At 54.5% G+C, this 12,477-nt stretch overlaps 1 protein-coding gene and 1 non-coding gene across 10 annotated transcripts in view; one reads left to right on the forward strand and one right to left on the reverse strand.

Moving 5' to 3' along the window:
- Positions 1-4,145: 4,145 nt before the first annotated feature.
- On the reverse strand, positions 4,146-4,217 carry TRNAG-UCC (transfer RNA glycine (anticodon UCC)). The gene has a single exon. It is a non-coding gene; the product is annotated as a tRNA-Gly (tRNA).
- A 251-nt stretch (positions 4,218-4,468) lies between these two features.
- The window catches only part of DPP9 (dipeptidyl peptidase 9), a 41,200-nt gene continuing 33,191 nt past the window's right edge, over positions 4,469-12,477 (forward strand). For 2 of the 9 annotated variants that reach the window (XM_027085411.1, XM_027085413.1), the window contains exons 1-4: positions 4,469-4,637; positions 5,626-5,678; positions 8,257-8,344; positions 11,996-12,249. In XM_027085411.1, coding sequence (XP_026941212.1) covers positions 8,289-8,344; positions 11,996-12,249 — 310 coding nt within the window. In that variant the 5' untranslated portion in view covers positions 4,469-4,637; positions 5,626-5,678; positions 8,257-8,288. The other 7 variants (XM_027085410.1, XM_027085408.1, XM_027085414.1 and 4 more) reach the window with 7 other exon arrangements.

Below are 12,477 nucleotides of genomic sequence, written 5' to 3' on the forward strand. Positions count from 1 at the left end.
TTAAGTCCTTAGCAAGCAGGTTGGGGAAGATAAGAGCTCAGTTAGGGCCATGGTAAGTGTGAGTCCCCCACAAGCCCTCCAAGCGCAGACATCCAGGAGCAGTCGGATCCCGAGTCTGGAGCTCAGGGGAGGCCTCGGTGTCATCGGGGTATAGAAGGGGTTAACGTCCTAGGAGTGGAGGAGGAGAAGGCTGCCAGAGAGAAGGGGAAAGACCTGAGGACCCAGCCCTGGACCAACGAGGGAGAGAGAAGGAAATCAATGGGGCCACTGAGGAGAGGAGGGTACCTGAGTATTTCCCAGGAGGAGGGGGCGGTTGGGTCAGGTGCTGAACTTAACATGAAGTCACCAATACGTTTCCCCTTTTTATGGCTGAATAATATTCCATTGTGTGATGGACCACATTTTGGGTATCCATTCATCCATTGATGGACCCTTGGGTTGTTTCCACGTTTTGGCTATTGTCAATCATGCTGCTATGAAAATGTGTGTACAGGTTTTTACAGGGATGTGTTTTCACTTTTCTTGGGTAGATACGTAGGAGTGGGATTGCTGGCTCAGATGATAGTTGTTTAACCTTTTGAGGAACTGCCAGACCATTTCCCACAGCAGCTGCCCCATTTTTCACTCCCACCAGCAAAGTCCAAAGGGTCCAGTTTCTCCACATCCTCAGCAACACTTATTATTGTTTTTCTTTTTCCTGTATGTACATATGTATGTATGTATGTATTTCTGGCCAGGGAATTGAACCCGCGCCCTCGCAGTGAAAGCCCAGAGTCCTAACCAGTGGACCGCCACGGAATTCCCTGTTATTGTTTTTCTTGATTACAGCCCTCTTAGTAGGGGTGAATTGGTAAGTCTGGTCAACATTAGCTTCCAGATATCCCTCAGGAAAAAAAAAAAAAAGAAGGAATTCGCTGGCAGTCCAGTGGTTAGGACTCCGCAGTTCCACTGCAGGGGACTGCGTTTGATTCCTGGTCAGGGAACTAAGATCCCGCATGCCCCACAGCGCAGCCAAAAAATAAAAAAAATTAAAAATCCATCAGATCAGCCCACTCATCACCAGCTCTGGGTCAGCTTGACTTCTGCCTTACCCACTCCACTTTCCCCAGTTCACATAGTACGTGTCAGTAATACTTGTTGAATGAATGAATGAATAGATGGAATACTATGCAGCCGTCAAAAAGGATGTCACAGAAGAATGTTTAATGATGGGGGGAAGGTGTGGTCGCTAGAATAATGCCCCCCACAATGTCCACATCCTACTCCCCAGAACCTGTGAAGATGCTCCCTTCCATAGCACAAGGGACTTTGCAGGTGGGATTAAGTTAAAGATTTTGAGAGGGGTAGATTATTTTGCATTATCTGGGTGGGTCTGATGTAACAAAGGGGTCTTTGTAAGAAGGAGACAAGAGAGTCAAAATCAAAGAAAGAAATGTGACAACAGAACCAGAAGTTGGAGTGATGTGGGACCATGAACCCAGAAGTGTGGGCAGCCTCTAGAAGCTGGAAAAGGCAAGGAATGGATTCTCCTGGATCCTCAAGGAACAGCACCTCCAGAAGGAATGCAGCCCTGTGGACACCTTGATTTTAGCCCCATTTGGACCACTTTTTGGACTTCTGACTTCCAGAACTGTCAGATGATACATTTGTGTTGTTTTCAGCCAGTGTTTATGGTAATTTGTCGCAGCAGCAGTAGAAAACTAAAACAGAAGATCTTCAAGATATATTACTGGGTCACAGTGCCCTGCTGAGCCATATTGGGATCTGAGGCAAAAGGAAAACTGTGTGCTTCTTGGTATGTTTTACGTGATTTTTAGTAGTTAATTCCTCCCCCCAAAAGCATATGTTGAGAATATTATCGATATGTTTGCTTCCATTAAACACAGAAAAGTAAAATTATAAAAAAGAGAAAAGTAAAATTATAAGTTCTTAATGTTGTGAGTTCTAATATACCTTTTTTTTTCTTTCTTTTTCTTTTTTTTTTTTTTGCGGTACGCGGGCCTCTCACTGTTGTGGCCTCTCCCATTGTGGAGCTCAGGCTCCGGACGCGCAGGCTCAGCGGCCATGGCTCATGGTCCTAGGCGCTCAGGGGCATGCGGGATCCTCCTGGACCGGGGCATGAACCCGTGTCCCCTACATCGGCAGGCAGACTCTCAACCACTGTGCCACCAGGGAAGCCCTCTAACATACCTATTTTTAAGTTTCAATATTTTCAACCATGTCCTGGGGGAAAATAACCATTAAAAATGCGTAAAAACAGACATATGGGACTTCCCTTGTGTCCCAGTGGTTAAGACCCCCACCTTCCGGCCTTCCCTGGTGATGCAATGGTTAAGAATCCGCCTGCCAATAGAGGGAACAAGGGTTTGATACCTGGTTAGGGAAGTAAGATGCTGCCTTCTGTGGGACGGGACCTGTCCTGTGTCTGTATGTCTGTCCTTCCGCAATGATTCCTGCTCTGTGGTCAGACACCTCCCCGCAAAAAGATCCTACTTTCTTTAAATAGTCATGGACTTTTAAGGTTTCCTTTAAAATGTTTACCATTGTTATTTCACATCTAACTGTAGAAAAGTTTCACTATTGTATCAGAACTTCTCCAGAAAAGTGTCACAGACCTTTTCTCCTTTGGGGAATTACGCCTAAATCATGGTCTCCATTAAAAGGCAGATCTTAGTTGCTGCAGGGCAACTAAGCCCAGTGCAACGCAACTAAGACCGTATGCAGCCAAGTAAATAAATTTAAAAAAACAAAACAAAACAAAAAACAGATGTAGAGGGGCACACGTTTTTGCTCTTGCCTCAGACTCCAATATGGCTTGGTAAGACACTGTCAGAACCTGTCTTGCTTTAAGATTTTGATATTTTGTTCACCATGGGGTTGCTTTTTGCCATTATTTTGATATTTTAGAATAACGCAGGCTTCCCTGGTGGCGCAGTGGTTGAAAGTCCGCCTGCCGATGCAGGGGACGCGGGTTCGTGCCCCGGGCCGGGAAAATCCCACATGCCGCGGAGCGGCTGGGCCCGTGAGCCATGGCCGCTGAGCCTGTGCGTCCGGAGCCTGTGCTCCGCAACGGGAGAGGCCACAACAGTGAGAGGCCCGCGTACCACAAAAAAAAAAAAAAGAATGCATTAAAATATTATTTAGTTTTTTTAGAGCCACCTTAATTTTTGCACTTGAGGTCATTGCCTCACTCTCCTTCTAATCCTGGCCCTGTAAGGGGGAAAAACAAACAAAACAGATTTTACAGCAAACTGATCCTAACTCCTTGCCATTACCTCCCTTCCTTCTACTATCTCTCTTAAAAAAAAAGAAAGAAAAAAAAAGATTGGTCCAAAATGAGTTAACTCTGGGTTATAAGATGAGAAGTCATTTAAATTATCTTCTTTCCATGTCCGGCTTGTTTTGGTTTTTTTCTTTTCACTTCGCAATTTGCTGCACCTGGCGTCCTTCAGCGGTCTTGCAGAAAGTTCTTGTAGAAAGTGGTTTGGGCTGAAGCAACAATGTCAACATTTGTAGACAGGCAAGAGTTTAAAATCTATCTATGAGACGAACTAATGAAACATTGTTGGGCTTCAGGGTGGGTTTGAGAGCAGTTTCTCTCTTGGATTGTTTTAATAGTGTGTTTGTGCGTGTTGCGAAGGGGGTTATTGGATTTTTTTTTATTCTGTATTTTCCTCCTTCCAGCTTCCATTGCATCAAGCAGAGTGATGGATATTCAGTAAGAGCGGATATTCAGGATGTTGCTGCCCAGACCACCGTGAAGGAAGGAAACAAATAATGGTCATTTTAGGAGCTACAATGTAACAATCTCCGTAACATTGTTTATGATAAGCTTAAGAAGGGCGACCCTAACACGTTTCCCTAGTGCTGCGGTTATCACGTTCTCCTCACAATAGAAAGGTCCCCGGTTCGATCCCCAGCAGAAACATTTCTACATCTTTACTGTAGAATTTTAAAATTTGCTTCAAAGTAATTTCAGTAGAAATTCAGCGTCGGTGCCTTTTTCTTTTTTCTTATTTCTCTAGTCTTTTTTAGATATTATGGAATTTAAAAAGTTATTGCAAAGTAACACAAACTCTAGGTCGATGTTTGACGAGAAAGTTTTAAGTGAACGCTAAAACTAAGAAAAAGCTGTAAAACACACCTGCGTTGGCCGGGAATCGAACCCGGGTCAACTGCTTGGAAGGCAGCTATGCTAACCACTATACCACCAACGCTTGGACGAACACGTTTTTCTCTAGGAGCCTTTAGTAGAAGTATTATCGGTTAGGCCGGGCAATACCAAGTTACTGGGGGTGTCTCTCCCAACGTCCCTGCTCGCACAGGAAGACGCCACGTTTAGGACGTTTCACCCCACTTGCCGCGGGGCCGTGCTGGCGCGTTCCCCTCCCCAGCGCCCCGGACTCCTTGGTGCCGGCCGGGAGGTGGCCAATCCCAGGCCGCCGCCTGGGCCGCTCGACTTCCGGGTCAAAGGGGCCTGAGCTGCCGGGTGTCCCGTGTCCGCTGCCGCCGCTGTACCCTGCGCCCGCCACTTCCTGGGCTGCAGTCCCGGGCATGGAGCCGCGAGCTTGAGACGCCGCTGGCCCCGGGACGCCCTGCCCAGCCCGGCCCTCGCCCCGCGCCGGCCTCGAGCCCCGGTGAGCAGAGCCCGCGCGCCCCGTCCGGCCTCGGCCGCGACCCTGAACCCGCCATTGACCGGCCCCACCTCAGTCCCGACTCTGGATCCTCCACTGACCGGCCTCCCCGGTACCCTCCGTCCCGGCCTCCGCGCACCCCGGCCCCGCCATTGCCCAGACTCGCGGTTGCTCCAGTCCCCGCCTCCGTTTCCCCTCCGCCCCGGCCTCTCCTCACTCCTTCCCCGCCCGTTCCCTCCATCGGCAGGGCCACCTCTCAGCCTTTCCAACGCCCGGCCTCTCCCGACCTCCTCTCCCATCCCGTTGCTACCCAGACCACCTGGCTCTGACCCCTTCCGGGGGTGGCCTCACCCAGTAACGCCTTCCCTTCCTTGTCGGCTCTGGAGGTCCCCACCTTCTCCCCGTCCCCATCCAAACCCACGCTATCTATATGAGACCAGAGACCACTTCCTTGACCTGCTCCACCCCTTCACCCCTCCCCAGCGCTCGGCTTCCCCGCCACCCACATCCCCACAGATCCAGCCCCTTCCCTCAGCTTCGCTCCCAGGCCAGTCCAGCCACCCACCTTCTTCGCACAGAGGCTCCGACCAGCCTTGACACTTCCCCATCCATGCGGCAGCTGAGCCTTCAGGAGTAGCCCGTTCTCTTTGAGCCCATCCCTGACCCCCTCCCCCCCACCGCGAGGAAGTCACTTGCCTCAGCGGCAAGAACAAACCTTTCCAGGAGCTGGGACTAGAGCCCAGGAGGGGTGCCCTGTGGCCACCAATCCCTGTCGTCCCTTGCTGGATCCTGGGCGAATTGGGCCCCGTGGCAGGACTTTCCTCCCTGGTGTGGTTCATACAGCGCTTCAGGGCTGTGAGGCATCCTTAGGAACTAGTGGGTACAGAAAATCAGGCCCAACCATCAGGGACTCTCCGAGTGGCAGGAAAATGAGTAGTTAGCCGGTCCCTCCATTAAATCACAGCGTTAATAAGACATTTACTCTGTCAAGGTCTGTGTCCCACGTCTGCAGCTGGAATGGAGGCTCTCTGGACCCTTTAGAAGGTCAGTGGTGCTGGGCTGGGGTGGCCGGGAAGGCTGGGTGTGTGCTGGTGGGATTCATTTGCCTGCTCCTGGGTACAGAATTTGGCAGGAAGTGGTTTTCTGAAGCCCTGGGGTCACTGGTCTTGGGGACAGTTAGCCAGGCCCCAGGCCAGGGGCTGCAGCTTCGTGTGCTCTTGCTGGAGACTTTTCTTTCTATCTAGCATCGTATGCTAGATGTCCACGGACAGAAGCCCTGGAAGGACTGGGGGAGAAAAAGGAGGGAGCACTAATTCCAGCTGGATTTGGTGGATGTGTGGCTGCATCTCCCCCTCCCCCGCCACACACACACCTTATACGGTGCCTGGCGCTCAGTCTGTGAATGGTGTGGATTCTGGCTCTGAAAGGAACTTGAGTCCAATTCTCCCCTTGGTGTAATTTTAAGTAACTTGGTTAGATGGCAATATTAGCTGGCCCATAGTTTCTGCTATGTCAGCTGCTTTACCCGTGCCATCTCACTTAATCCTCACAGTAGTCCTAGGTGTAGGCACTGCAGTCCCACTTTTCTTTTTAATAAATTTATTTATTAATTTGTTTATTTTTGGCTGAGTTGGCTCTTTGTTGCTGCATGCGAGCTTTCTCTAGTTGCGGCGAGCAGGGACTGCTTCTTGTTGCAGTGGCTTCTCTTGTTGAGGAGCACGGGCTCTAGGCATGCGGGCTCAGCAGTTGTGGCTCACGGGCTCCAGAGTGCAGGCTCAGTAGTTGTGGCACACGGGCTTAGTTGCTCTGCGGCATGTGGGATCTTCCCGGACCAGGACTCGAACCCGTGTCCCCTGCGTTGACAGGCGGATTCGTAACCATTGTGCCACAAGGGAAGCCCTGCAGTCCCACTTAGTAGCTGGGAAAATTGAAGCACAGAGAGGTTAGGCGGCTTCTCCAAGGTCACATAACCCAGTAGTGGCAGAGTCAGGATTTGAACCCAAACCTCTCTGACACCAGAGCCCACAGTTTTCACCACTGGACTGAGGTGAAATCAGTGCTTCTTTATGGTGACATTTTGTTTCACTTCTTCCATCGGATCTCTGTCCTGGGACCAGGCGCTGCTTTCTTTTCCTTTAACCATCAGGGCACCTGTCTCGTCAAGAAGGGGGTGGGGTGCCCACCAAACCAGGGGTCCCTTTGACTTTGTTCAGCGTTCAGGTGAATACAGGGACTCGTTCATTCAACCTGAGACGTTTGCTGTATTGAGTGCTTCCTGTGTGCCGGGGCCACAACAGGAACAGGACAGATGGGGGCCTGCCTCCGTGGAGCTGACTTCCTGGTGCGGGGTGCTCACACACCCAGAGAGGGCTTCTCAGCCTCAGCACTAGCGAGATTTGGGGCCAGGTTATTCTTTCTGGTGGGGGAAGAGCATCCTGCTAATTGTGGGGGACTTAGCAGCATCCCTGGTCTCCACCACCCAGATGCCAGCAGCATGCCTCCCAGTCGTGACAACCAAAAACGTCTCCTGGGAACACCAGGCCTCGTCAAGACCCCCTGGCTTAGGGGATTCACTGACCGCCCCCAAGAGGCTCTGCGCTCCGTGACCACCTGACCCTCAGAGGTCCTAGGATGCTGCACACATTTAAACACACAAACCAAGAGGGAGGGACAGGAGGCGACTCACAGACGCCAGGGGCCACCCTGATTTATACCATCTGAACCATTGGGGATTTATTTTTGTGTCTAGTGTGAGCTAAGGATCTAACTCCATTTCTTTCCCCCAGACAATGAATACAGAGTTTCCCTCCCTGGGCACTGTGGAAACTGGGACCAGATCATTCTCTGGGGTGGGCCATCGTGGCCACAGTAGGGTGATGAGCGGCATCCCTGGCCCCACCCACCGGATGCCGTGGCACCACTCCCCAGTCAGTGGGAACAGCCAAAACTGTCTACAGACACCACCAAGGGTCCCCTGGACGGGGGGTGGGGAGAGAGGGAAGATCACCCCCATTGAGAACTACCATTTTAGAATGAGTGCTTGCAGAAAGGCCCAGGTGTTGAGATGGGGATAACAAGGTGGCAACTTCAGACTTCATGCCAGGAAAGACCCCTGAAGAGGTGATACTGGGACCCAAAGGATAAGAGGAAGCACATCATACAAAAAGCAGGGCAAGGGTGTTCTAGGCAGAGGGAATGGTAAGTGCAAAGGCCCTGAGGTAGGACTGAGTCAGCGTGTTTAGGGGAGATTAAGGCCAGCGTGTCTGGAGATCATGGTCAAGGAGGTGGGGTCAGGAAGGCCATCAGGGAGCAACCACAGTGGGGAATTTGGGTTTATTTGATTTCCAGCAAGTGCCGTGGGTGGTGGCCCCCCGAATCGTTTGAAACTCTCATCTCAGGGACTCTCACCTTGGGAGAACCACCCGGTTTCTGGCAAACACCTGGACAGGTGTTCGAACTTCGAGTTTCAGGACAGGGCCTGCACCATCTGCCTCATGAGGAGGCCCTTGGCATCAGGTGTTCCCCGCAGACAGGAGGGTGGCCTCGAGGAATGGGAGCGGGGAGGGGGGCCCACAACCCCACACTGTCAGAGCTGCAGCCCTTCGGTCTGCCCCCCTCGCAGGCTCACCCACCCAGAGGTCAGCCGAGTGGTTAATGCGGAAGGTTAAGAAGGTGCGGCTGGACAACACAAACACAGGACGTTGGAGAAGGTAAGGGGCATGCCGTGGGAGCGTGGTCGGTGGAGACGCGGTAGAGGTTCCCGAGTTTCCAGCAGAGTCTTAGGTCTGGGAAGGCACCTTGGCCACCTCGACGTTTCGGCATTTCCCCAGGGTGCGCGTCTGGCGGTTCTGCGTGGGCGGCAGCGTGGGCTAGGGAGGGGTTGTTCAGCCTTGGCATTTTTGACACTGGGGCTGGGTCATTCAGTGCCCGCACTGGCATTGTCGGGTGTGGAGCGTCACCCACCCTTCACGACAACCACAGATGTCCCCAGACATCACCCCGTGTCCCCTGGGAACGGGATCAGCTCCAGGTGAGAACCCCTGGCCAGATGGTCAGGATGTGGGTTTTGGGGTCCAACAAACTGGGGCTCCTGTCCTTCCTCGTGGGTGACTTTGGGCGAACCACATGACCTCTGAGCCTACTTTCCAGTCCAAATGAGGACGAACCCAGCACTCACTAACCAGGGTTGCAGTGAGGATTAAACGTAATCACCCACACAAGGCCCAGGTGCTTGTAAGTTCCACGTGTGGGGCCCGGCGCAGGCTGAAGGGACCGCAGGAAGTCCGCACCCTAGCCGACCTCTCTCACTATCAGTTTTCTGATCCTCAGGCTCATCTGCTTTTAGGGAGCGCAAGGATCGGGGAGGCAGGAAGGGAACGGAAGATGGTTCTGGGAGACAGGGCTGACGTTAAGCACAGTCACTCGTTTCCCGGATGTGGGCTCTGAAAACGGGTGGTGTGCGTGCATTCGGGTGTCGGTTAGTGATGGGACCCCGAGTCTCGTCTCTCCTGTGCGCTAGGTACCACGTGGGCACGGGCTGGGCTGCACACTGACTTGAAGAAGCTGAAGGCCCAGGCAGTGCCAGGGCATATGGCCTTCATAGGGCAGAGGATGGCCTGCTGCTTCCAGGGAACCGCACCCGCAGGCATGCGCGAGTTCCCTGAGGGCCACTCTGAGGCATTTCCGGAGTGTGGCGGGCCCCGCCCCTCCCCTCCCCTTGTGCCTTATGAGAATCTGCTTCCCTCATCACTGGCCCCGCCTGGGTCTCCACCAGGTGCCCCTGTGGGCGGGTGGTCCCAGCCCGTGCAGCACTGGCTCAGACAGATCACAGAATGCCATCGGGCCTCGACTGTGACCGCACCAGCGGGTCCCGAGCTGTGCACTGGCGGCATCGTGGGCTGTGAGGCGTCCTACCGATTGGCAGAAGGAGCGCGTGGGTGGACCTGGCCTAAGTGGCTTAGAATCCACTTTGATTTCCCCAGCTGTGTAAACTCTTGAGGCAAGAAGCCGAGCCCCAGCTGGCACTGAATGAGACGGGCCGGCACCCTACGGGCTGCATTGCATTCACCTGTTCCCCCTCCGAGGCTCCCTCTGCGTCTGGGGAGGAGAGGGGCGAGCGGAGGGCCGGGGTGTAGCAGCAAGCCTTAGCCTGGGAGCTCGGGCTGCCTGGCCACATCTAGAAGATTCCTAGGACTTTCTCCCGATGTTTCATCTCGTTTCTCATCTCCTGGATCGTGTTTTTGCTTCCTGGGCTCTCTGCGTGGATCGGAGGCAAGATCATTTTTATCGTTCTTTGCTGTGGAAAGAAGTCATGAGATTCCGGGAGTGCTTCCGCCAGCCTCTCCGCTTCTGGGGTTCCCCGTGGGAGCCCTGGAGGCCACGGTCTGTTCTTTTGCCGTGAGCAGGGCTTGAATTGTGGCAGCCAAGTCGGTGGGGGGCTCGGCGGGTTAGAGGACATCCCCTGCCTTGGTTTTCTGGGCTTGGTGCCAGCAGCGCTTGGGGCCGTGTGGGCTCTGCAGCGCTCAGCCGGTCCTGGCCCGGCCCCTGCCCAGCACCGCCCGTGGCCCCTGCCGCCCTCGAGGTGAACCGCAGCTCTGCGGCAGGCCGGGACGGGCCACGCGTGCCCCTCGGCAAGGCTTCCGTCCTTCCAGGGTTTGCTTTATTTGACCCGAGGGCCCCGCAGGCTCTGATGGCCTGTGGTCTGTGTCTTCAAAGCCGCCGTGGGAGGAGCTGAAGTGTCTGGGGGACAGGACATGCCAGCTTGTTGCCCCGCCACCGCTCTTCCCCAGCCCGGCTGGGTCAGGGAGGACTGAGCAGGGGGCGCGGTTGGAAAGGGCACTCTGATAATCAGCCCGCAGTGGGTGCTCAGGAACCATGGGAACCGCCTCGTGTCTCTTTCTCCCCTTGCCTCTCAGAGCGGGCAGGGGTCCTTTGTCCTGGGGTGGTCACTTCAGGGTCTCGTATTGGCAAGGGGCAAAGCCTTCTGGGAGTCTTAAGCCTCCCACTGGAAGGGGGAGCACCAGCTCTGTCCATGACTTCTCTAAAGCCGTCCCCTCCTGCAAGGGAACTCAGACTTGTGCCTGCAAAGCCGCTAATCCCAGAGGATGAGGAATCCCAGCGTCTGGCGAGGCCTCCAGCCATTCGGTGCCCTCGCAGGAACTCGAGCCCGGCCCACTCACATTGGCTGGCCTCGCTAGACGACCCTGGCTCTTCCAGAACCGGGTCACCGTGGCCATGTTTAGATTTCCCTAAAACAAATATTTGTCTGGCCAGCCCTGTTCAGTCAAGAAGTGTGCTGAGCAGCGGGGGTGGGGGTAGGGGGGAGCCGTTGCACAGCAGCCGCTGCCCCTGGAGGGGGAGGAGAGAGTGGGATGGCCTCTGGGGGAGGGTTGCACATCCATCCTCTCATGTGGAGCTCCCCCGATGTCCAGCGAATATCTGCCTGGGCCTCTGAGCACCTCTGGTGAGGCACGAGAGGTTCCCCCGCTGGCCAGCAAGCTGACAGCACCGGTGAGGAGGTTTGCAGACCCACTGCTTAACGCTCAGTTCTTGGTGCGGGAGTGACTGTGTCTCCCAGCGGGCTGTAGGGGAGACCATGATTGCTGTGGCTCTCCGAGGAATGCCTCCTGTGTGCCGGGGCCGTGTGAGGTGCTGAGACGCTGCTGTGAACGGGACAGACGCGGGGGAGACAGAAAGGGGACCCGTGAACAGCCACTGTGACGAATGCTCGGAGGGCAGGGCAACCAGGTGGCAGGTGAAAGGTGAACGGAGAGACAGGTTTTGGTACAGATGTTCACCTGAGGACCCGACAGATACTTAAGCTGAGATCTGATTAGAAGTTAGTCCAGTAGAAAGAGGAAAAAAAGGGTTCCAGGCAGAAAGGATAGCACATGCAAAGGCCCTGGGGCAGGAAGCAGTCTGGCCTGTTTGGGCAGCTGAGAGAAGGCCAGTTTGCCCGAGGCCTAGTAATGAAGGTGGGTGAGATGTGAGGGCCTGGCAGAGGTCAGAGGGCAGAAACCATTGAAGGCCGTGGGGAGCGCTGGTTTTTAACCCTGGAGGGTGTGGAAAAACAAGGAACGGTTTTAGGTCAGGGGATCCGAGTTGCAGTGCATGTGCAGTCAAGCTGAGAGACGGTTGCGGTCATTCAGCTGAGAGGTGATGGTGGCCTGGATCTCAGGATTCGTGGATGGAGAGAAGAGGAACGATTTGAGAAATACTTAGGCGGGGCAGGGAAGGTTGCACGGGGCTGGGGCCCTGCCAAGGGAGTTGGAGAGTCTGATGGGAGGCAGCTTGTAAGTGGAACCTAGGTACCGCCCCCCCACCTTCTCATTGTCTTCCCACCCGTCCCTCCCTCCTCGTAGCTTCTCGCTGAATTCCGAGGGGGAGGAGAGGATGGCCACTGGGGCGCCGACATCCGACCGGGGCGACGCAGTCGAGATGGAGGACCCAGCCTCCCGCTTCCAGGTGCAGAAGCACTCGTGGGACGGGCTCCGGAGCATCATCCACGGCAGCCGCAAGAACTCGGGCCTCATCGTCAACAAAGCTCCACATGACTTCCAGTTTGTGCAGAAGACGGACGAGTCGGGCCCCCACTCCCACCGCCTCTACTACCTGGGTAAGCCCCCGGGCTCCCCTCGGACCCCCACGGCTGCCCTCGAGCCAGGCAGCATTTCTGGGACAGCTGTTACTAAGTCCTCTAGTCTCCAGATGTTGGCCAGTCCAATTAGTTAGAAGGTCCCAGTAGAGGGCCTGGCCCTGGGCAAACTGTCCCATGAATGACGTAGTGCTGCCCACGTTGTGATGCCACCCGTGGATGACATCTGTTTACAGTGAAAGTCTGGGG

The sequence above is a fragment of the Aethalodelphis obliquidens genome, unplaced genomic scaffold (assembly GCF_003676395.1).
Source record: "Aethalodelphis obliquidens isolate GAN/ISIS:26980383/991018 unplaced genomic scaffold, ASM367639v1 scaffold53, whole genome shotgun sequence".
Lineage (NCBI taxonomy): Eukaryota > Metazoa > Chordata > Mammalia > Artiodactyla > Delphinidae > Aethalodelphis > Aethalodelphis obliquidens.